Source organism: Battus philenor, unplaced genomic scaffold, assembly GCF_028537555.1.
Source record: "Battus philenor isolate CCGP_79_NKW_IND1 unplaced genomic scaffold, ilBatPhil1.0.hap1 SCAF_6, whole genome shotgun sequence".
Taxonomy (NCBI): Eukaryota; Metazoa; Arthropoda; class Insecta; order Lepidoptera; family Papilionidae; genus Battus; species Battus philenor.
In genome coordinates this window covers 14,843,115-14,867,429 of record NW_027181726.1, presented here as the reverse complement: position 1 = coordinate 14,867,429, position 24,315 = coordinate 14,843,115, and the positions used below count along the sequence as shown (strand labels likewise).

Below are 24,315 nucleotides of genomic sequence, written 5' to 3'. Positions count from 1 at the left end.
AACATTGCTTGTTTTTGTGTATAGCGATTATTTAATGTTTATTATAAAATTTAAAAATGGATGAAGTCGCGAAATTAGAACATTTATCTTTAGTATCTAAAGTGTGTACAGAATTGGACAATCATTTAGGCTTGAACGACAAAGATCTAGGTGAGTTGACTCGTGAGACCATCATGCTTTTAATAATTAGTTCATGTAATAGCCATAAGTATTTATTACTTAAGTTTCTTAACTCAAAATACTGCTATTATATTCACTGTTTTGTATCATCATCCTATCCTATCAGGCGGTAGACGTCCACTACAATGCATAAGCCTTCCCCAAAGATTCCCACTATGACCTGTTTAACGCTTCGTCCATCCAGCGATTTCCCGCGATCTTAACTATGACTTAGGCTCGTAGTCACTATTCGAGAAACTTTCCGCCCCAACATTCATTGATTGCTCTGGCTTCGAGCATTGCAGTATTTTAGACAGGAAAATGTTTTGGAGCTCCCATAATGTTGCCCATTCAAATTGAATTCGGCGTTGATCGGAAGTTGGACTTAACTAAGATTTTTTTTGTATAATAAATATACTAATCCACTGATATATATTATGGATGATATGTACTATGTTGGCAACTAAGTGATTATTGATTTAGTCTATAGTTGGGCACACTTTTTTTACCAAAATAAATGTTTTACATTTAATTTAAGAAAAAAAATGTAGATTATTGCTTTAGTTTTCTTTATATTCCAATTCAAAACAGAATAAAAGGATTGTTAAATCAGGCCTCTTTTATTGTATTACATCTTAAAAGGCAAGAATGCAATACAAGTACAAAAGAAGTTATGTGTAGTATCTGGAAATGAAGCCTTGAAAGAAAGACTGTATCAAAATTGGCTTCACTGATTTTGTTCTGTTGATTTTTCACTTGGAAATGCTCAACCATGCAAATATCCAGTTGAATTTGATGAGATCTATATTGAGGACAGTTGCACTTGCATTTTTTTCCCATGCATGGTAAAATTTTCAATAATGCTGATGATGTTAGTATACAATTAATTCAGTTTTTTGATAGCAAACATCAGAAATTTAACAATTGTGGATTTTTAACACTGCCAGAATGATGGAAAACATTTTGAATTTCCATTCTTATTCAAAATTGCTGATTGCTTAGTTTGCAACACTATATAAGGTTCTGTTATCAAGTGTTATAAATATTGTTATAAGTGATATTTATATTATGCCCTTATGTATATTATTTATATATAAGGTTTTGTTTTGTTATATATTTTGGGACACTGTTCTTTTTGTTAGAAGATGGAGATTATTAATATAACCTACCTCCCTTCTTTTGTTACAGTCACTTACCTAATTACATTTATTCTGTAAAGATTCAGTGGAACCTAACTAGTTAACATATGCAAGAATATCTATGTGTTACAGATTTATTTTTAGGTTCATTAGCATATCTATTTGTGACTTACAAAAAAATATGTTGTATTTTTTACAACATATACACTTCTGTAGATTTTTTTTTCAGGTCAGTCAATAAATTAAAGATGAATAGGTTAAAAAAAGTTGATATTTATTAAACTATACACAATATATTATTTTAGAACTGGCAGTACTTACCTTCTGTTGAACATTGAAATATGATAAAGAGCCCATTGAATATATAAATAACCTTTAAGAAAGTATATAAATTTAATTTTTAATTAAATATGCTTTTCTTTTTAGCTGAATTTATAATCGACTTAGCTGACAAGAATCCTACTTTTGATGCATTTAAAAAGTCTCTCATTGAGAATGGGGCAGAGTTTTCTGACTCTTTTATGACAAATTTGCTCCGTATCATACAGCATATGAAACCTGTTGGCGCTTCTGTAGATAAAAATGAAAAAGTTAGTACAGGTTCTAATCCACTGGCATCAAAATTCCCTGGATTAGCCATACCTAATGATAAGCCACCCGTTTTTTCATCTGATGAAAGCAGTGATGAAGGTGAGGAAAATAAAAATAAAAGGATAACCACAAAAGATTTATTTAAGGAGGAAACAAAAGCGAAAGTATCCGGAGGTGATGTTATTGAACAAGCAATGGCTGAGTTAGAAGCTCTAGCTCCTTCTAATGTCCAGCATAAAAAGGAAGACAAAAAGGATATCTCTATCAAAGAAGATAGTGACACTAAAATAAAAAGGGACAGGTCTCATGAAAGGCATAGAAAACGTAGCAGAAGTAGAGACAGAAAGAAAACTCCTGAACGCAGGAGTCGAAGCAGAGACCGTGATAGAGATAAAAGAAGACGTTCCAGAAGTAGGCATCGCCATAGGTCACGTTCGAGAGACAGATATAGGAGGTCAAGGTCTAGAGGTAGAAGATCTAGATCTAGAGACAGAAGATCCAGATCTAGAGGTAGAAGATCTAAGTCCAGAGGTAGAAGATCAAAATCCAGGTCTCATTCACGTGAAAGACATAAGGAAGATTTTCATAGATATAGAGACTTTGAGAAGAAACCAAGAAAGAAAAGTCCTGAAGTAGAAATGAGTGATGATCCAGAGCCAGGAAAGGTAAATAATTGCTGTTATTATATTTTTTTTCAAATTGTCTTTGTATCTCTATATCTGACTATATCTATATATATAATCTGACTTAGTCTACAGTTTAGTTTGTCTGTTGATTGATTTTAAAAAAAAATTGAATTGTAGTCTTATATTAAAGATATGTACAGATATTTTATAATTAGTATGAATGTTTTCATAATTAAATTAATACTGCTTGATTTGACCATTATAATATGATGATATGAGGCATTATAATGAAAGGAAATGAAGTATATTATTGAAACTAAAGTCATACTTACACTATTCTTACTTCCTGTGATACTACTAACTTTTGTGAGTCACTAAAGTTATATTATATAATCAAATTTTCTTATATCTATATAAAAAGTTATAAGACCCTTTGTTTCAGATATATGCTGGAAGAGTAGCAAACATTGTTCCCTTTGGTTGTTTTGTACAAATGGAGGGTTTGAGAAAGAGATGGGAAGGCTTAGTTCATATTTCACAACTCCGTTCCGAGGCAAGAGTTACTAATGTGTCTGATGTTGTCTCCAGAGGTGATAAAGTTAAGGTAAGACGAAAGATATGTTAATTTATTAATTTTATTATTCATAAAGAATTATTTGCTTATCTGACGATACAGTGACCACTTGTATATGTCATGTAAAAAATAACAGAAATACTTAATTCAATAGGTTTTTAATCAGTTTGAGGTCTACTATAATAACATCCTACATCTTAAAGCTATGTGGGTCCTAAACTCACCCTGATCAGAGAAGTTCTTTAGGAGTTTCTTGCCGATTCGTCTCCACAATTATAACACCTTGCAAAGCAGATTAGAGTCAAAACATATAGTAAAAATGTTATAGATTTACAAAAAAATGTGTTGATTTGATCAATAAGAGTTCTGTTAAAAGTTCTGTAGCAAATAGGTTGTTGCGAAGTTCATTGTACATATAAGAAACACTATTCAATATTGCTAGTCGATTGTTGCTAATCGATTTGGGTCTTAATTTTCTTTTGAATTGTTCCTACGCTTCTTTGTTCTTCACTTCTCTTGCTTCATTCGGTTTATTTATTATATTATTATTTGCCACTGTATCTATAAATTTTGCATAGTACAACTTGTGGGTGAGTGAGCCAGCACAGGTCTGCGAGTAGGCACTATGCGAGCGAGACAACATCAGGGATTAATGTTTGACCTATTATTAGTCCATAGCTCCGATGTTAAATAAAATTTATTTTATCTTTATCTTTGTATATCTCACAAAAATAACAGACGGTTTTTTTGTGGACACTTATACAATATTCTTGATACAATTGTAAACAATTCATTTTCAACCTTTTTTCGATGTAGAAAGTTTAAAATCATACGATAATTTAGAGACGACATGTTAACCAAGGGGCGCTGCGCTCATTTTGCGTCAACAGTTTCAAAAAAAATTACTAATTTTATGAAGTTATGATTTCTTTTGTATCATTCTTTGTATGTTTAGGTATTACAATATTATGTTTAAATTTATTTTCAGGTAAAAGTGTTATCCATAACAGGTCAAAAAGTATCTCTCACCTTAAAGGATGTATGCCAAGAAACAGGAAAAGATCTCAATCCAACGTCCCATGCACATTTAGAGGTAAAGTAAAAATATATTTCTATAATTATCTATACCAGTGTTTCCTAACATGGCGCCCACGCTCCATAGGTGGGTAATTTGATGAAAGCGGGAAATTCGAAAATCTACTCAAAATTATTTTAACTCTTCTTTTTTCTGGGGCATTAAATGCATCACAAATTCTTTATTAAAATTATTTCTTATTTTAATTTCGGTTTGTTATTTTAAGTTTTTGTTAAAACACCGATCTATACAAATAAATTAAATATTATTTAAATATATATATATATATATATATATATATATATATATATATAAACACATCATCATCAGTACATACATCAGTTACGTTTTTTAAAATTATTATTATTGTCTTTCTATCCATCTGTTTCGGTTGTAATCTCTGAAATGACTGAACTTGTACTAGTAGATAGCTGTTGTAATCAACTTTTGTTACTTATATTTTAGAAATATTGTAAAAATAACGAAAAAATAAACTTAATACATTTTATGTTAAATTCCACGCGGACGAAGTCGTGGGTACAGCTAGTATAACATAAATTTGATTAGCGTTAACAAACCTAAATATTTCAATTTTATTGTGTTCCAATAAAATAACAGACACTGATAAGGAATATTCCTTCAATGGGTTTTTGTGAATTTTGTCTAAAGTTGAAGACTGATTAAGAACAGTATTAACAGTATACCATTTGCAGGCGGAACGTGAGGGTCGTAACCCTGACCGTCCAGCTCCAGCTGCAACCGTGCTAGCAGGATTACAAGGGAATCTTGATCCTGATGAAGACTCCAGCCGTAAACGTGTCACTAGGATCTCTAGCCCTGAACGGTGGGAGATCAAACAGGTAAGATTTGCTAAATCATCATCATACCAGTCACAGGATGTCCACTGCTGAACAGGGAGCCTCCCACATGTATATCCAACAGGACCAGTGGAAAGCAGTCAACAGCGTGACTTTTACAACGACCTTACCAGGTGGTCTATCCATCTTATAGACAGATGTTATATGCTGCACCCTCAGGTCCGTGTTCTTCAAACTAGAGCCTTCATGCCCCTGTGCTCATCTGTTCTGCATGCTGTGTAGGCTGCCCGCTGTTATCTAAGATGAATATGATAATATTAGCAATATATAAACGAAACACTTTTAAAAATAATTTTATATTATTTAAAGAATATGTAATACATTTTTAAAAATTTCACAGATGATTTCCTCGGGTGTTATTGATAAAAGTGAATTGCCAGACTTTGATGAAGAGACTGGTCTTCTGCCAAAAGATGAAGATGGTGAAGCCGATATAGAAATCGAGTTGGTAGAAGAAGAACCACCGTTTTTACAAGGTCACGGCCGTGCGCTTCATGACCTTTCTCCAGTAAGAATAGTCAAGAATCCAGACGGTTCACTTGCACAGGCGGCAATGATGCAGTCAGCTCTAGCAAAGGAAAGAAGGGAACAGAAGATGTTGCAAAGAGAACAGGAAATGGAAAGCCTTCCAACTGGATTAAACAAGAACTGGATAGATCCACTCCCCGAATCTGATGGTCGAACTTTGGCAGCCAATATGAGAGGATCTGGTGTAACTCCGCAGGATCTTCCAGAATGGAAGAAGCACGTAATTGGGGGGAAGAAATCTTCTTTTGGTAAAAAGACTAATTTGTCTCTGTTAGAGCAAAGGCAATCATTACCTATTTATAAACTGAAAGATGAGTTGATAAAGGTAAACTTTTTGTTCTGTAATTTTAAACTATTTTTTTTCTATTTCACACTATACACTGTAATGTACTGTGGTTGACTTTACAGTTTCTTCTGTTAATAGAAAAAAAGTAAAAAAAAATCGTTCCCTCCATTAACAATATACGAATTATCTTATGATATGTGTATATATTATCCTAATAGATTTATTATTTTGGTGTAAAAAATAATATGTACAATTATGATATATATAAAATACAACCTTTTTTTGAGTATATTCTGTCAGTCATATCTTTAAATGCAGTAAGCCTTAATTATTTTGATAATTTATATCCATGTTTGTTACAGGCAGTGGCTGACAACCAGATTTTGATAGTGATTGGAGAGACTGGGTCAGGGAAGACAACCCAGATGACTCAGTATGTGGCAGCATGTGGATTGGCTGCTCGCGGCAAGGTTGCCTGCACCCAGCCTCGCAGAGTGGCTGCCATGTCCGTGGCCAAGCGCGTTGCTGAAGAATTTGGCTGTCGGCTCGGCCAGGAGGTCGGGTACACTATACGTTTTGAAGACTGCACCAGTCCAGAGACCATTATTAAGTGAGTTTTATACCGCACTGTTGCTACTGCTATAATATTGATACTAATAATGTTAGTTAATGTCATTGAATAAAGGCTATTTTTATTATGGAATGGTAGTGCCTATTCTGGGGTCCTAGCGTCCCGAGCTAAGTCAATTCAGCCAAACTGATCTAAGTTGGTTGTGGTAAAAATAATGAGAGAATTTTATCATTAATTCCATTTTCATAAACTATCTTCATTGAATGCATCATTAAGCCTCGATCATCAGTAAAATCAGATGCCGAAGACGGCATCATGATTGTGTCGCTCCTTATTAGTTTTAAATAAAGAATGATTCTTCTTTTCAAATGATTGACTCCCACTCCAAGGCACATGTCTCTCTCAAAGATCACCACGATGTCCGGTCTTGTTTTGCCCACATTCAGTGACTTCCCATGACCTTGACTATGTCGGTCCACCTATTGGGGGGCCTTCACATGCATCTACCTGCTCGTGGTCGCAACTCGAGATCCTTTCGAAAATAATTGAATTTGGCTAAATATAACATAATTTTAATGATAAAAAATTGATTTTAAAATTTCTACTAAATATTTATAATTATATTTGTTGGAGTTGATTGAATAGGTTTTGTTTCCCTATAATTTTGTTCAGGGTCATAATACAGCTTACCTAAATGTTGATTGCAGGTACATGACAGACGGTATGTTACTCAGAGAGTGTCTGATGGATTTAGACCTCAAAAGCTACTCAGTGATCATGCTGGACGAAGCCCACGAGAGAACCATTCACACCGACGTACTCTTCGGACTCTTAAAGCAAGCGGTACAGAAGAGACCAGAGTTGAAGCTAATTGTCACATCAGCTACATTAGACGCTGTAAAGTTCTCACAATACTTCTTTGAAGCTCCAATCTTCACGATACCAGGGAGAACCTTCCCTGTAGAAGTTTTATATACAAAAGAACCGGAGACTGATTACTTGGATGCATCACTTATTACAGTAATGCAAATACATCTAAGAGAACCACCAGGAGATATACTTCTATTCTTGACGGGTCAAGAGGAGATTGACACAGCGTGTGAGATTCTTTATGAGAGAATGAAGTCACTGGGTCCAGATGTACCCGAGCTGATAATCTTGCCTGTTTACTCAGCGTTGCCTTCAGAGATGCAAACAAGGATATTTGAACCTGCACCGCCAGGCTCGAGGAAAGTTGTGATAGCCACTAACATAGCGGAGACTTCCCTAACTATTGACGGAATATACTATGTGGTGGATCCAGGGTTTGTGAAGCAAAAAGTTTACAATTCGAAGACCGGAATGGATTCGTTGGTTGTAACTCCGATTTCTCAGGTATGGTTATTTTAAGTCATGTCTAAAGTAAAATTAATCTTCCAGCGAGCGCAGCTCAAACTTAAATATGACTGGCCCTTACATGACAAGTATAGGCAAGAAATTGACTGTGTAAAAGCTAAAAAGAGGTAAATGTGTAGCTTGTCAGCAAAAAGCTTTTCCACCTATTTCTAACCACCTGTATAAAGGGATCACTTTAAAAAATGTTACATTAATTTACTTCCTTAATTTCTTTTTTGGATAGGATCTATCAATAATTAGATCAGCAAATGAACTTTGCATTCACTTCTGTACAGCTTTTACTCCCTATATTCAATTATATCAATATAATCTCATCACAAAAAATTGTAAATTATCATTTTCAATAGAAGTATTATAAGTAAGAAAAAGACTAATATATAGCTACTTCTGCTATGTAGCAGTAGTCGTGCAATAAAGTGCACCGCCCGCCAGCCCGCTGATACATGTGCTTGCGGCAAACAATGCTAATTACACAACTACCACCGTTAAATCACGTGTTTCACCCCTCCACGGGGCATCCTCAGGAGTAATTTTAATTTATTTCACGACTACTGCTACATTGCCGAAGTAGCTACATATTAGTCTTTTTCTCACTTAGGATGGACTTCCGCAAAGTAACGCCTAAATCGATTAGAAGTATTATAATTATGTTTATTCAAGACATGTTCTTTTTGGAACAACAGATTAAATAAACCCATTTTTGCAGGTATTGTAAATGTGTCTGGGTAAACTAAACTAATTGGGTAACCTTTTTAAAATTTAAAATTTGACTTACGAAAAAAATAAACTTTTATGTCTAGGCGGCCGCAAAGCAACGCGCTGGGAGAGCTGGACGCACGGGACCAGGCAAATGCTACCGCTTGTACACTGAACGAGCTTACCGCGACGAGATGCTGCCCACACCTGTCCCCGAGATACAGCGCACCAATCTCGCCACCACCGTGCGTACCACACTCATCTCAATTACCAATCATCACCATGTCAGCCAATAGACCCACACTTCAAGACATAGAGACTAAATAGTCAAAGTCACTGGAAGTCGCTGAATGCGGGCATGGTGATCTATGGACCACCATGCCCGCATTCAGCGACTTCCAGTGACTTTGACTATTTAGTCGGTCTACCAAATGGGGAGCTTGCCCATGCTGGGTCTGCCGGCTTGTGGTCGCCACTTGAGAAGGTTTCAGCAGATGATCAATTCTATAACTTACGCTGGTCACCTTGGTTCTTCCTCTAATATTCTCATTTCTGATTCGATATTTTACAAACTCTAACTCTGTAATTTACAGCATTTCATTAAGAATCGTAATCAATCATTATCATTTAAGCTGTAGGAAGTTCACTGCTGGAACAGGCTTCGCTCATGAATAAAAACTGATTAGAAGCAGCCTGCATCCAAATACTGAAGGCGGCATATATTGTTGAATTTCCATGCTGATGTCTTTTCTTATTAAAAAGTTACAATATCACAATTCATATCGATTCAAATGTTATTCACTACAATTTTAAACGCAAATGGATTGAAATATTTCTATCATAATTTTAGGTTAATTCCGTTTTAATATTTTACCCTTTGTTTTCCTTTGCCTCCTTATACTGATAAGAAACCAGAAAATTGGTGATGTAATTTTGTCATGAAAATGAAGGATTCCACTGTACCTTTAGGAAGGAGAAGCAAATTGTAACCAGTAATATAATTTATAGGTACTGCAGTTGAAGACCATGGGCATCAACGACCTCCTACACTTTGACTTCATGGACGCGCCTCCTGTGGAGTCACTCATCATGGCCCTGGAGCAGCTGCACTCGCTGTCGGCGCTCGACTCCGAGGGCCTGCTCACTAGACTTGGTCGAAGGGTAGGAAATAAAAAACTTGGTATACCCTTTTAGAAAAATAAGTGTTCATTTGAATTTAACATCAAATTTAGAACTTATGTTTTAAAATGAAATATCTAGTTTCGTATTAAAGTTATATTATTTTAAACTATTAAATATTATATACATTGTCAAATATAATGCAGAAATAGTAATTGTTAAACATATTTCTTATTCTTATTAAAAAGAAAAAAGGGTACATTCTTGGTTTTATATTGACACCTGCAATTAATATGAGAATGGATAAAATTTAGAATTTAAAATCGTGAATTTTAAACGGTGGTGTTAAATTGAGCTTATGTAAAGTGTGTTTTTTAATCTTGTAATTTTAATGTAATAATTCATCCTTTACATTATATATTATTACATTACCAAAGTAATACCAAAATTGATAAACAGTTCATCTCTCAGCGGCAACTTGTGAACTCTTTTTATGTGGATGTTGTGCAGGTTTGTGAATGTCGCACAAAGTATAAATTCTTGGTTCTAGATTGTTCAAGTTCCGATAATGTTTTTTTAATATAGTTTGGGGACAGTCATGATATTACATATACCATATAATTTTCAGATGGCCGAATTTCCACTGGAACCAAACTTATCGAAGATATTGATCATGTCAGTGGCACTGCAGTGCTCGGACGAGATTCTGACCATTGTCTCCATGCTGAGCGTCCAAAACGTATTCTACCGTCCCAAGGACAAGCAGGCGCTGGCTGACCAGAAGAAAGCTAAATTCAACCAGCCGGAGGGTGACCATCTTACACTCCTGGCCGTTTATAACAGCTGGCGAAACAACAAGTTCTCCAACGCCTGGTGCTATGAGAACTTTGTGCAGATCCGCACTCTCAAGAGGGCACAGGACGTGCGAAAACAGCTATTGGGTATTATGGACAGGTATGTTTCATATACAGGATGATTGGTATAGGTATAAAAGTTTTAAAGGTATGAATGAGTGCATCTATCAAAGGCTTCAATTTAAAGCTTTTACACCTATTTCCTATCACCCTGTATAAAGTAATCACTCTAAAAAAATTCTATTGCAATGCCACAGGCCAACAATTTGTGGCAATACACAGCCTGTTAGGACATGTAGTGATCCTAATTTTGAAAACACTTTTTTTCTAACCATATTACAGTTGTGATATTTATTATTTCTGAAGCCGTTAATTTTTTTTTAGATATTTTATATTCTCAGTTGATATTGCAACCGTATTAAGTTAAATGGTTACTTATTTCAGAGTTATTCACGGTATTTTTTTTTCAGACACAAATTGGATGTGGTCTCTGCGGGCAAAAACACAGTTCGGATTCAAAAGACCGTCTGCTCAGGTTTCTTCAGGAATGCCGCTAAGAAGGATCCACAGGAAGGATACAGGACCTTGGTAGACAGCCAGGTTGTCTACATTCATCCATCTAGTGCACTGTTCAACAGGCAACCGGAATGGTTAGTCATATAAAAAAATATTTATAATATTACCCACATTATAGTTCCTTCTACATTAGTATAGTAATCATGTGGGTAATTTTAATTTAGAAAATTTAAAACTACATTTCAAAAACAGAAACATAATATGTATTAAATAAAAAACAGTATTTTATGTTGTTGTATGTTAATTTGTACATCTACAATTTATAATAATATTTATTAAGAAAGAGAACTTTAGATACTTTCCACGTAATGATTACATTTTGTGTTTTTTTTTAAATATGGCACTATCAATGCCAGATTAAAATAAAATAGATTTTAAATGTTGTCTCTTTTTGTTTAACAGGGTTATCTATCACGAACTGGTTCAAACAACCAAAGAATATATGCGCGAAGTGACCACAATAGACCCGAAGTGGCTCGTCGAGTTTGCCCCAGCCTTCTTCAAATTCTCCGACCCAACCAAACTGTCCAAGTTCAAGAAGAACCAGAGATTAGAACCTCTTTACAATAAATACGAGGAGCCGAATGCTTGGAGAATATCGAGAGTCAGGAGAAGAAGAAACTAATCATAACATAGTTAAAGGACAATGTGTTGTTATATTTAAGTATAGAAATAAATTTGATCTTACAAAAGCAAAACTCTCTTTTACATATAGAGCGAGTAAGCATATATTCATCATCATTAGTCAAAGCCATAGAGAGTGCTATGCTTGGGATTTCTCTATGAGATAGAATTAAAAGTGTAACTGACAATGCCCAGCAAATTGGCAAGTTGGATTTGCTACATAAATACACCTAATTACACCTAAAAATAAAATTCGTGACTTATTTTTTTGTCTATATTTTTTATTGATGATGTTATGCTTTTATGTGGGTATGTGTAAGAAGCCTCTTACAAATTGTAAAGGTCATAATCCACCAATACAAAATATTGGAGGTCGCAAATGTAAGTTTTTCCCTAACAATTTCATACTTCCAATCTTGAAAAACTTTAAATGCCACTAAATGGAACAGTCAGCGACTGGGGCCTTAAGGTTCTGGGTTGAAGAACACGGACCGTCAAGTGCAGAATAGGATGTCTGACCATGAAGTGGACAAACGATCTTTTTAAGGTCTTTGCAGGAATAAGTATATAGTTAAAATAAAACAATTTTTTTACCACAAATTGTAAGTATTTATATATTTTTCAGTGAGAACATACACTTAGGGGCACATTTGATGTTCATCATTACTACATTATCTTCCTAAAAACTACTAAATGGACTAAATTGCATGTTTTAGTATGATAACATCACTATCCAAAACCTATTTACTTTTTTACTTTTAGCGGTCTATTTTTGTTAACTATGAAATTTAAAATATAAACGTAGTGGGCCTAGAAACTGGTAGGTGGCACACATTGTTTAAGAGGTAAGAGTAACATTTTATGAGCGGGAAATTCGCATTTTTATATGACGATCATGTTAACGGTTTAACGCCACCGCAGCGTACGTATTAAATTACATTTCTAAAACAATGGGTACATTTTCGTTTTTTTGGTACAATATTTCATTCCTGAAAAAAATTAAACAAGACCATGTTCTGTTGCTAGGCTAATCCAAAATACACATTATCGTAGCACTAAAACATGGCGTCAAAAATCAGCAAACAAACAATGAATCCAAAATATAGCTGCGTCCGCGTCCCAATAATTAGATTACTCTTTATTAGCACATTAGCGCTGCTTGTCATACGGTGACTTCGCACAGCATTTCTGGCAACCGTGCGTTAATACGTAAGTACTGATGGACGTTTTTACTTACCCTTCCGCACCGTTAACTCAGCTCAAGCAGCAAGAAAATCAACAGAAAGTAAGTTTTGCGAGAAAAGGCAATGTTATTTTTCACATAAATTGTGCGTCATTTGGTAATCTAACTGGGATTTTAATTTATTCGCTACACTTATTTACTACATTATCACTGCATACATGTTTGTATTATAAAATATCGTTTGCTGTTACATTTAGTAAAGGTAGTAAAACTTTTGTACCTAGTGTAATGAGTTATTAAATAAATTGTAAACGAAAGCTATAAACAGTACAGAAAAATTCCGTAAGAATACAAATTTCTGGTTATTCTTATAAATTATACTGTCAAAGAATAAGTGATATCTTTAACCTTAGTATTTTGAAAAGTTACTATTTAAAATTAAACACTACTTTCCGAACGAAATATTTCTGTTGTCATGTCACTGTGACGGACAATATGCTAACTGTCAAGGTTTCACAGTCAGTTTTGTAACACTCGTATCTATTTTTAGAAAGGATGTCTTGAAACAATTGGGACTGAATGAATTCTAAAGAAAAGTTTATAATTAAAATAGTTTTTGACTAAAACCTCAACATGGATTTTTTTTCGGAAGTAATAGGCGAGACTGTTATCCTCGGGATCGACTCCCTCATTTTAGGTTTTTGCGTTAAACAGCTGAGCAAATGTAAACACATCTTAAATGCCTTGCAGGTTATTTCTCAATATTTACTAGTTTATCCTAGACCAGATAGTTGTCTTCATGTGTATACTACTATTAATTTTTTTGACATTTTCATTATTTTATAGCATCCAATTCTTATTTTACCTAGCCGTGATTACCTCTTTATACTGAATCCATTTAAAAAAATGATTTCTAATCATATTTGCACCTTGGCGTAAAGATTTATAAAAGTAAAATTTTTAAATATAAAAAATAATAAAGAATATATTTTTTAATACCCATCTTTAACAATCAATATCAAACATCTTTAAAATCGTTCGTTATTGTTAAAAAATCAAAAAAAAATTCGTTAGTAAAAATTTAAACATATTAAAAGCACAATAACAAATGCTTTTCAATTATTTTTTTTATCCAATATATATGTCAGAAATTATATAGTTATTGATATTATATGGTTGAACACAAATTGTAATTTACTTGCTAATAACTATAAATATAATAAATAAATAAATATAATAATTTGTTTGAGAAATCTAAATTACATTTTAATGTATATAAACTTTCTGTTTTTTTTTGGTATTTACATGTTTTTTAACCATTTTTTTTTGTATTTTTATTAACAATTATATCATTGCAGACTGCTCCAATTCTTGATATTGACTCAACATTGAATAAAGAGATCAACAAGTATCCAAACAACACAGTACCTTATGTTGTGATAAGGGGTCTTGTGAAGCCATTGGGAAACCCAATTGTCAGTAGTTACAATAGCACAGTAACTGGAGTTATACAGAGGTGTGTATTACAGAATAAAACTATGCTGCACATTAGTCTTAGCTGCTCAAAAAACATAATCTCTACTTGGGTAGATTATTCAAATTAACAAAGTTCCCGGAGATGTTATAATATCTCATCCCACCAAAAGCGCAACAATGCTTTTTTCATAGTGCATCCTCTCCCCTCTGCCCAATCCAATCACAGTCATTAACAGTATGTGCCATGGTATGGTAACTTAAACCCATAGTCAATGTATTTGTGTGTAAAGGCAGCTTTGTTCTAGGCCTCCTCTGTCCATTGTTAAAAAGCAGCAGTTAAATGTTTCTATCAAATAAAGTGACCCTCTATAAACCTGTAATCAGACACATCCGCGCATGTGCAAATCCATGCTATGCATGCATGCTAATCCATGTGTTAATCAAATATTCCATGTTTTACAGAACAAGTTTATAAAAAGAGAATATGAATTTAAACTTTATATATTATGTCTATTATGTCTTAATTTGTTTATAAATACTTCTATTAATAATATACTTAATTAAGAATACAAACAGAAATATTGTATTTCCCAGACATGATATGAATACAAACTTTAAAAACGTAAACAGCATCATAGACACCAGAATATACCGTGATGAAATGTTGCAAATTGTATAACACTATTCGTTTTATTTATTGCACTAATGTTGTTTAAAGTGTTAAAAGTCATTTTGAATATGACAACACTAAAATTTTTACATAAAAGTATGAAGACATTACTAAATATTACCAGTAAATATGATAATAAATTTACAGATTAACAATAAAAGAACATGTTATTGCAAGAACTTCAGCTGGGTTCTGGTCTGATCAGACCCGTACCATCCATGAAGTGTGTAATTCAACACCTTTTGTGCTCAACAATGGAAAGTACAGTATTGAAGTGATGGATGCCTTGGCTGCAGAGTTATTAGGTATTTCTTAATAAAATATTATAATAATTTTTATTTATGTATCATCAGAAATTACAATTAAACATACAGCTTAACAAAACACTATACACCAATACCTCGCTTTGCGTCGTTTCATTTTGCGTTTTCAGGAAGTTACGTCGCTGCTTAATCAGTACTAATTTTCAGTGTGTGTCCTTAGATTTTTGAAGTTGCATTGTTTTGGGTTTGAGTCTTATAATTTTTTTTTAAATGGCATCACTTTTCTAATTGAGTCATGCCATCCAAACTCGGGGATTCCCTTTCTAACTAAAAATCAACGCAATTTTAATGGTTTTATTTTCACTTTGTTTTGCTAATTTTAGAATTCAGTCTCATTTATGTAGTTTTTTGTAATGTTTGTGTTGCGTTTTTTTTTTCCAAACCTCCACCAATTGCCAAAGCCACTGTGGACATGATTAATTTTAATTCTATTTTTCATAAATTATTTGAACAGTTTATTAAGTTTTAATTGAATATGATTACGTTTTTGTTTGTATGTAAAAAAATTAAATATTATTTTGGTTTTTTAAGTGTTTGCTTTATTCAATTTTCTTTTTAAAAAGTAGTATTTTCGCATTTATTATCCTGGAAAATGTTAAATCATTTCGCGACGGGTTTTTTTGGAACACAACTATGACTCAAAGTGAGGTATTGGTGTACGGGGCATAGCCTGTCTTATAAAGTTCCAGAGCTACAATGTCACATAATTCATATTTTGTGCATTAATTATATAGGACTGCCACTGCTCACAGACAAGTTTCCAGAGGTTTGGTAGCAACGTCCTCTGTAGCATGGTATATGCTGCGATCGCCAACTCGCGTACCAAGCGTGGCGTTCGTAATATATCCTTTCCTAGGCATCTTTGAAGGCGTCCTTTTGCCTTGTAGTGGGTTGAAATGACGATGACTATGTATATTAAAAGTTTTGCGTATAGCATTAAATATTGAAACTGTAACAAGATTAGGTTAAAAAAAATTAAGGAGCTATGATTCTAGTCATTTGAAGGTTTTAAAATTTCAGTTTGTAATTTTTAATCACTCTCTTTATTTAATATATGTATATATTATGCTACATATACCTTGTAGAGAAAATTTTTTTTGAGTCAAGACAAATGTATTTCCTTTTTCATAGGAAGATATTGAGAATACTCCACAAATGATAGAATATGTTATATCCAAAACAACAATATTTATTTCATCTTGTCAACTTAACTCAAGTTAGTGTTTATACAATAGAAGAATTCTAATGTGGTACTTTCAGACCTGGATGTTATATCTGATAAATTTGAACCAATGTCTCCGGGTGTCATCGACCATGTGTGGGGATTCTTCTCTGGCGTGCGACAGCGGGGCCTTCAAACAATGGAGGAGATGCTGAGGGATGGTTCCTACATCACGGCGATCGGAGAACTAAGTAGAACCCAAACTGGTGCCCTTAAAATACAACCGCCCAAAGATGGATTACCCCTATACCTGACAACTGCTACAAAGTCTAGCCTGTTAAAGAGGCTCGCGAGTTCCAGGGATTTCTTACGGTGAGTTTATCTCATGGAATCAAATTTTACCTAGTGTTGCCATATATGTAAGTATGTTATAATCATAATTTTCTACTGTTGCCCATTACCAACATCTTTAGACATTTGCATAAAATTTATGTGCATTTATATATATATACACACATAAATTTATATATATATATATATATATATATTTATATATATATATATATATGCCTAATTAGGCTTATTGTCAATTTATATTAATAGTCTTAGTGGCTTGGTTCTTCCCTGACCCAAACCTTCAAGTGGGTTAATATACAGGTTATTGGTGTAGAAGATACTGTAGCGATCACATGCAAAAGGTATGTGTGTAATAGACGCAAAGGATGTTTTAAAAAAAAAAATTTTGCGCTAGAATTATATTGGAAATAACACTTATATTTAAGTAAACGCCTTGTTCAACTCGTCATTTTATATTATAAATCATTTATGTTCTCATCTGTGCTGTCTAAATTTTTGATGTGTCAAAAAATATTTTGATTAAATTGTAATGATTACCACAGGGAATATAAACATTTCAAAATGTATACGACATTCGTTTCCGATAGATCACATTGCGATTTTTATTTCGTAACCTCGTTATGGAAATGACCTGAGCTCGATCGATTAAATGAGTCCTATTAATTGATTCGAGTGCGGGTTTCGCGCCATGTTCGTGACGACTGTGTGAGTTGTCAATTTGTTTTTTTTTTTTTTGTTTATTGGTGTATAAAACTATTTCAAATATAGTATAATATATATACTATATTTGAAATAGTTTTAACAGTGATTTAATATTGAATAAAATGTTAATATATTAGGCAGCTGTAACTTGGTTGTTAAGGTTTGTGGTATATGTGCGTATATATATAAACCAGGTGTAAGTTTTGTGTGATTTTTATAACAAAGGTTAACAAGCCGATATTGATGCGGTTTGAAAAGGCGCTACTGTTTGGACCGACGAAATAGTCATGATCGCTGAATGCGAGGTTCTATGGGGGACGCTTATGCTACGCAGTATGCACTTATCAGCTGACACGATGAAGGGTTTACAATGATAAAACACGCATTTAGTAGTTAAGAACGGTAGATATGTATTAAAAACTCTCTCTACCTTTAGGCCACTAATGTTAATATCAAATAATATTTATACAGCTTTCAATAATAAGTCTGTGAGGATTCTAGAGAAATATTTTCTTTCGTTATCAGACGCCTCTCCCATTAAAGTTTCGAACTATTTTTTTTTGTATTACGCATTGATGAAGCTAAATAATGGTATAGCATTATCCAATACAGTCATTAATAAAGTGTTTTGCTAATTTTCCCGTCATAAGTGTCAAAAATGTACATTAATTTTTTTTTTATTGTTACCAAAACATTCAGATTTCAGATATATAGATTATATAAATAAGGTTTGATGACGAAATTTAAGTGTGAATTATTTTAAATAATCTGTGAAAACGTAGATTGTAACCATATTTAATAATAATATAATTCTATATGTAATTTTTATGTACATTTTTTTAAAAATAATAATAACATTAAAGGTTATTGAGGAATAGAGAGGCATACGCTGCGGGAGAGGTTAGCTATTCTAAATAAATTACGGATTGCATCCATTATGGAATGTTTAAATTTGTCAGTTACATGACAATTTATTCACACGCGGGAGTAATATCTTGGAAAGTTCTTACAGCCGCGCGGCACATTAGTTGTCATCCTATGTCGCAAGCGGCTGATAAAATATGAAGGTTCAAGTGGCAGCTACAATCACGTATACATCTTCATTGACAAATTTAATGATTACCTTATGTGTCTACAATAATTATATCCGACATTATATCTTCAGTCACATGATGTTTATAGAGTCCTGCTCGTGGTGTTTGGCGCGGTAGCGGTGCTCGCGTCTGGTAGGATAGCGTATAAGTTCCTGCGGCGACGCAAGCGCAGGCAGATGGAGGATTCCGTGAAGCGTCAGCTCGCGGCCGGAAGAAAGGAACGACGTGCGCATGCGCGGGAGAAAAATCTCACAGAAGTGCAGCTTTGCGTTGTCTGCTCGGAGAATCCTAAGGAGGTAACATAAACCTATTTACAATTGACGTGAAATCAACTGTTTATGTCATGTGTCGGTAACCTTTTGAATCGTAAGACTTTAAAATTATAATTTACAAAATTTTGAAAAAGCTACAAATAAAATTGAAGGGATTTAATTTTTTAAGAATCCATTGTTTTCAATGAGAATTGCAAATAGCCTGAAAAGTCAGTACAGGGGGTCGAAAACGCCCCACATGGCATGGAATATGTTAATAACAAATAAATTTTATGAAAACAATGGGTATTCATAAAGAAAACTTTATCTTTATAATAATGTGAGTAGTGGTAGTGATAGCCCAGCGGGAGAGAACTGAGACATGCGGTCGTAGGTAGCAGGTTCGATTGCCGGGATAGTCTTATATAATTCGCACTTTGTACTTTAATTATATACGATTGCCACTGTTCGTAAATGTCCTGAGGATGGTTGGCAACGTCCTTTGCGGGTATGTACTACCACACAGCGTTGGTCAACCAGCTTGCTATGCGTGGCGATTATATCCCCCAAAGATATAACATGTAACTTATATTGCAATTATGAACGATTTTATTTTATAAAATGTTGGTTGCCAACTCCTGATCGAGGTTGAAATTTTTTCTCAATTACGCGTATATTTTAGCGCGTGCTTTTTTAGACTACAACAGTCACTTATGTAGGAATAAGTATTTTTAATCCGTAACACTGTAATATAATGCATTAAGAGGTAGATTTTTTTCTGTTCTGCATTAAGAGGTTATTTTATATTCTGATTGAAAATAAATAATACTGCATTAGTGTGAAGCTGGTTTTCTGTGTTATTTATTACTTGATCGTGAATTTTTTTTTGTATTTTTTTTTTCAAAATTCATATCTGTCTTATTATTTAACGGTTTCGCTTAAGAAATTATTTTAGGTTGGTTAGAAATTTCATTGCCTGCTTAATTTATAAATAATCTGAATTACCTATATTTTTTAAAAAGTTATTTTATTTCCACAGATAATATTACTACCGTGCGGACATGTTTGTCTCTGTGAAGACTGCTCTGACAATATCAGAGACAACTGTCCCATTTGCCGCGAACAAATAGAATCCCGGGCGCCCGCATTTATAACCTAATTCAACATAACCTATAACAATCTAAATAAATCCTGTAATAGACATAGCTTTGTTATTGTTAAAATAGCTGAAATTTATAGCATTCAAGAGGAAACGGGTCATTGTAACGAGTTGATAGCTGCTATTTATTACGCAGAGACAGTAAGAAAAAGATCGATCCAACATACGTTGTTAAGACGATAAAAAAAATTGTTACTTTATTTATAACCATAGTGCTAGAATCAATGAAATAAAACGACTATTTTGGTAAAAATATGTTCTTTTATTTACAATATAATTATAAAAAAAATATAATATCTGCAACAAATAGTTCTGAAAATGAAAATTCAACGAAACAATTCTTGTTTACTGAATGTGTTTTTAGAAACGGAAGATGAGGCGTGCGTGGGCCCCTTCCTATTTGACAGACAGACGACATTGTCAAAGTCGCGAGAAATCCCTGGATGCAGGAAGCTCAAGACCGGTCATTGCAACAACCTAAGCTTGGAGTGAATTGGCTGATATGATAATGGAAGGTGCTTTTATAAAATATTATGGACTCTTCCAATACAGTATGGCAATTGTAAAATTTAATTTTTCACACTTTCTTGCGTAACAAGTCATTTTTTTTATTGTTCTTCAGTTAACATTTGCGTAGTCATATAAAAAAAAATAAGAAAAGTCGATATAACTATTCCGGTTTTGACATGGATTTAAATATTTATGCGAAAACAATCTTGATACAGTTCCATTTTTTATAACACAATATTAACATCAGGCTAATAAAAAATTTGGAGGGAAATTTGAATATGGTACAAACATTCTAATTATAACTTGCTAGCATTGCATAAATGTTTTTAATCACAAAACTTTCTGAACTGCCTGATAAATTACTAGTATAAACTTTACAACATTATTATCAAAATCCTATATGTAAAGAACCCATTTTACCACAAGACGCTGAACAGGTTTCATCTTCCTGTTCCAAGTTAGATGGTTCCTCATCATCAGAACTGTCATGGATGGCTTCGTCAGGATTTGTAGGGGTTACTGACGCATCATTACCATTTATGGTAGTTGAATTATTTTCATTAATACTATACTCTTTGAGTAAAATATTAACTTTAGGATTGTCAGTACACACTATAGTCCTATCACTTTTGTTTGAACATTTATTATTACATTTATTTTTTTTAGATTCACCATCACTGTTATTATCAACCCTTTTACAATTTCTCTTACATAATTTAGAATTACAGTTTTCTGTAGTTGTGTTAGCAACAATCTGACTATCATTTTCTAATTCCTTCACAGCTTCACTGAGTACATCCTGGTTTGATTTCTTTGCATTATACTCTTCAAGCATCTTCTTTGCTTTTGAGCTTTTGCCAATTCCTAGTTTCGGTAGGCCTTTATTCAAGCCTTCTAATAAAACGCAAGCTTTGCAAACCTCTTGTGAGGAAACAAATTTACATCTAGTACATATCCGCTGTGATGGTAGAGTCACTTCTTCCTTTATAGCCATTGTCTCTCCTGGAAAAATATCATCAATTGCATTAATCTATATACAGAGTGATTGCTCATAGGTGCTAAAGCTTTAAAGGAATAATTGGATTGAATTGAATTTTCTACCACATATGGTACACTCTATCCAAAAATCAATGGTTACAGAAATAATAAATAATGTTATTATAACATTAGTATAAATATATATACATATTACCAAAATGTGTTTTTAAAATATAGATAACATATTAAAATTAAATACCATTTAATATCTATGCAGGAATAGAGCTTTTTTACTGCAAAAAATTATTGGTCTTTCCCAATAGAAAAAAATAAATTAATGTAACATATTTTAGAGCAATCAATTTATACAGGTAGGTGGTAAAAGCACTAAGTCTCTTTGCTTGACAAATGAGTTATACATTTAATTCTTTAAAGCTTTTTCTCCTATTACCGATAATCCTATACATACAAGAGATTTCCTATACTAACTGATCATAATATTTCCAGAACTAGTTAAGAAACATGAAATTTTGTAGGAATTTTCCTTTTGTGAAGTAAAGGTCAGTTATGAATGTGTTTTAAGAAATCTACTTGCAAAGGAGGTTGAAGTGGCATTTGCTTAAAAAAATAAACTAAAGACTGTTATAAATATGAAACTTTATGAAGCTAGATAACAAAATATAGTATTCTTCTCAATATTTGAACCACACAAAGCATGCAGGTGAGAGCAAGTTAAAAAAAAGGTATAAATTTAAATTTACCAGAATATATTATATCCATAATACAAGTAGGTCTTATCTTCTCCATGTCTTTGAGCAGTGCCCGTGCATGTCCCCTGTAAGCATTTGGTGCAAACACACACTCGGTAGAAAAATACACCAACTTTTTGTAATGTGCATACATCACTATCTCTTTTTCATAAGTGTACTTAAGTGGTTTTACTCTTGGTATTGTGCCTTCACTGCCCTGAATTAAAAATAAAAAAAATATCAATAAAACAGTTTGTTTTAAAAGATAATATTAACAATTATCTCAATGTAAGCTTATGTGCAAACTTGAAAAGATTTATTATTTAATTTATTCATTTATTTTCACTTTTTTGTGTACCATAACAATTACTAAAAAAAAAAAATTCATAAAGAAACAGGTCTAAAATGGTAGTAGTTATATTAGCAAAAGCAACCAACCAAACCAAGGTTCTGCCTTCTCAGGTACAATAAGCTGTTTTATCAATGAGTGACTGCCCAAAAACACCTTGAGACCCCTGTGGGAAGTCACTCCATGGACATAGGCTTGGCAGCCTCTCTATTGGATAAAATGGTAATATCTAGTGGCTCTAAACATGGCATCTTCAAGTACCCTCAAACTACCTCTACTCAAGCTACCTTAAAGAGGATGAAGGCTAGGCGTCATCTGTCTACCACCCTACAGGCTCAAACCCATGGAATCTGAGTTGACATCAAACACTAATCTTACAATTATGACTTTTGCAGTCCAATGGTAAACAGCTGCTACATAAAAAGTAATGCTGTGGTTTTTATAATAACATAGTTATTGTGTTTAAGATTTACTTAAATGTATTATTCATATACATAAATTTGTGTTAAAATTGAGATACTCACTGTACTTATAGCAGTGCACCGTTTCAGACGGGCAATGTCCCCTCTTAAAACATTCATAAGAACTGTCTCGGCAATGTCATCGGCGTTATGTCCAGTAGCAATACACTTCACTCCTAATAGAGCTGCTCCTCTATCTAAAGCTTGCCTTCTAAACACGCCACAGAAGGTGCAGTTGTTTTTCCTACCTATCTGTGCGACAATTTCGTCCATGGTCCAACCATAGAGATCTTTGTAAGACAAAATTTTTAAAGGCATTCCATAGTCATCACGATTTCTCTTCACAGTTTCTAGACTATCATCTCTGTAACCTGTGATGCCTTCATCAATAGATAATAACATAAGATTCAACCCATAGTCGTAGCGTTCGTTCAGAGTTTTCAAAACGTGCGCGAGAACAGTGGAATCCTTCCCTCCTGACGCAGCCACCGCCACTGAGTCACCACGATTAAACAATTCAGCTTTTGTTATTGTGAAGTGAATCTCACTTTCGAATGCCCAGAAGAAACATTCTTTGCACAACGCATCACCTGTTTTAGGTCGCTAAAATTTATACCACAATCAGTATTAATTGTTTATTATACAATTTATATGTACCAAAATAATAAATTTTATACCTTGAGCATTGCATTTTTCCCACATCCTGTTTTGCAAGGTATAGGCATATTCAATTCAGTCACAATTTAGAGTATATATAAAAGTTATCACAATTAATTAGGATAAAACACTTATTAAAACTTAACCTTCAAATATAAGAAAACATGGGTAAGTCCGTATTATACTGATAAAAGATAAAAGCTTTATGTCGTGACAGTAAGGTTTATATTTGTTTAATAATCTTTGACAGCTGCTTTCTTGAGTTTTTAACGTTTCTTATTTAATCAAAGGGTATCAAGATAACAAAGCCACTTACTTAACCTAAGCAACCAATATTAAACATACAGAAGAAAACTTTAAGTATTTCTTTGATAAAAAAAGTATAATTTCTATTTATACTCAAGTCAAATTTTAGTTATACTAAGAAAACAGTTTTCTGGGTATTATAAGTAAATAAAGTAGCTGGGGTTATTTAATCTAACAAATAAAGTAATTATATCTAATACATTAATATTCGGTAAAATAAATATTTTTGGAATTTTA

General features: G+C 33.3%; 3 protein-coding genes across 3 annotated transcripts; 2 read left to right on the top strand and 1 right to left on the bottom strand.

The window, feature by feature from the left end:
• The first annotated feature begins 17 nt into the window (after positions 1 to 17).
• pea (ATP-dependent RNA helicase pea) lies at positions 18 to 11,754 on the top strand. The gene is made up of 13 exons (XM_068773464.1): positions 18 to 150; positions 1,725 to 2,554; positions 2,958 to 3,119; positions 4,078 to 4,182; positions 4,878 to 5,024; positions 5,383 to 5,895; positions 6,219 to 6,466; positions 7,135 to 7,801; positions 8,623 to 8,763; positions 9,527 to 9,679; positions 10,266 to 10,591; positions 10,962 to 11,141; positions 11,470 to 11,754. Exons 1-13 carry the CDS (start codon positions 57 to 59, stop codon positions 11,690 to 11,692), a joined length of 3,789 nt encoding a protein of 1,262 aa, XP_068629565.1. The 5' UTR covers positions 18 to 56; the 3' UTR covers positions 11,693 to 11,754.
• Positions 11,755 to 13,391: 1,637 nt separating this feature from the next.
• Mul1 (Mitochondrial E3 ubiquitin protein ligase 1) lies at positions 13,392 to 20,298 on the top strand. The gene is made up of 6 exons (XM_068773763.1): positions 13,392 to 13,624; positions 14,233 to 14,390; positions 15,168 to 15,325; positions 16,604 to 16,877; positions 18,747 to 18,954; positions 19,949 to 20,298. The coding sequence occupies exons 1-6, from the start codon at positions 13,508 to 13,510 to the stop codon at positions 20,066 to 20,068; spliced, it is 1,035 nt and encodes a 344-aa protein (XP_068629864.1). The 5' UTR covers positions 13,392 to 13,507; the 3' UTR covers positions 20,069 to 20,298.
• A 517-nt stretch (positions 20,299 to 20,815) lies between these two features.
• Ctu1 (Cytosolic thiouridylase subunit 1) lies at positions 20,816 to 23,930 on the bottom strand. The gene is made up of 4 exons (XM_068773728.1): positions 23,793 to 23,930; positions 23,179 to 23,718; positions 22,318 to 22,522; positions 20,816 to 21,580 (listed from the first exon to the last, which is right to left on the bottom strand). The coding sequence occupies exons 1-4, from the start codon at positions 23,838 to 23,840 to the stop codon at positions 20,967 to 20,969; spliced, it is 1,407 nt and encodes a 468-aa protein (XP_068629829.1). The 5' UTR covers positions 23,841 to 23,930; the 3' UTR covers positions 20,816 to 20,966.
• Positions 23,931 to 24,315: the final 385 nt, after the last annotated feature.

Excerpts from the sequence above, each read along its gene's own strand:
- Mul1 (XM_068773763.1), top strand. The coding sequence starts at position 13,508 with ATGGATTTTTTTTCGGAAGTAATAGGCGAGACTGTTATCCTCGGGATC. Across the intron at positions 13,625-14,232 it reads ACATCTTAAATGCCTTGCAG|ACTGCTCCAATTCTTGATAT; the intron begins GTTATTTCTCAA and ends ATATCATTGCAG. Across the intron at positions 16,878-18,746 it reads AGTTCCAGGGATTTCTTACG|AGTCCTGCTCGTGGTGTTTG; the intron begins GTGAGTTTATCT and ends TGATGTTTATAG.
- Ctu1 (XM_068773728.1), bottom strand. The coding sequence starts at position 23,840 with ATGCCTATACCTTGCAAAACAGGATGTGGGAAAAATGCAATGCTCAAG. Across the intron at positions 23,719-23,792 it reads GGAAAAATGCAATGCTCAAG|CGACCTAAAACAGGTGATGC; the intron begins GTATAAAATTTA and ends TATAAATTTTAG. Across the intron at positions 22,523-23,178 it reads GGTGCACTGCTATAAGTACA|GGCAGTGAAGGCACAATACC; the intron begins GTGAGTATCTCA and ends TTTTTAATTCAG.
- pea (XM_068773464.1), top strand. The coding sequence starts at position 57 with ATGGATGAAGTCGCGAAATTAGAACATTTATCTTTAGTATCTAAAGTG. Across the intron at positions 2,555-2,957 it reads ATGATCCAGAGCCAGGAAAG|ATATATGCTGGAAGAGTAGC; the intron begins GTAAATAATTGC and ends CCTTTGTTTCAG. Across the intron at positions 11,142-11,469 it reads TTCAACAGGCAACCGGAATG|GGTTATCTATCACGAACTGG; the intron begins GTTAGTCATATA and ends TTTGTTTAACAG.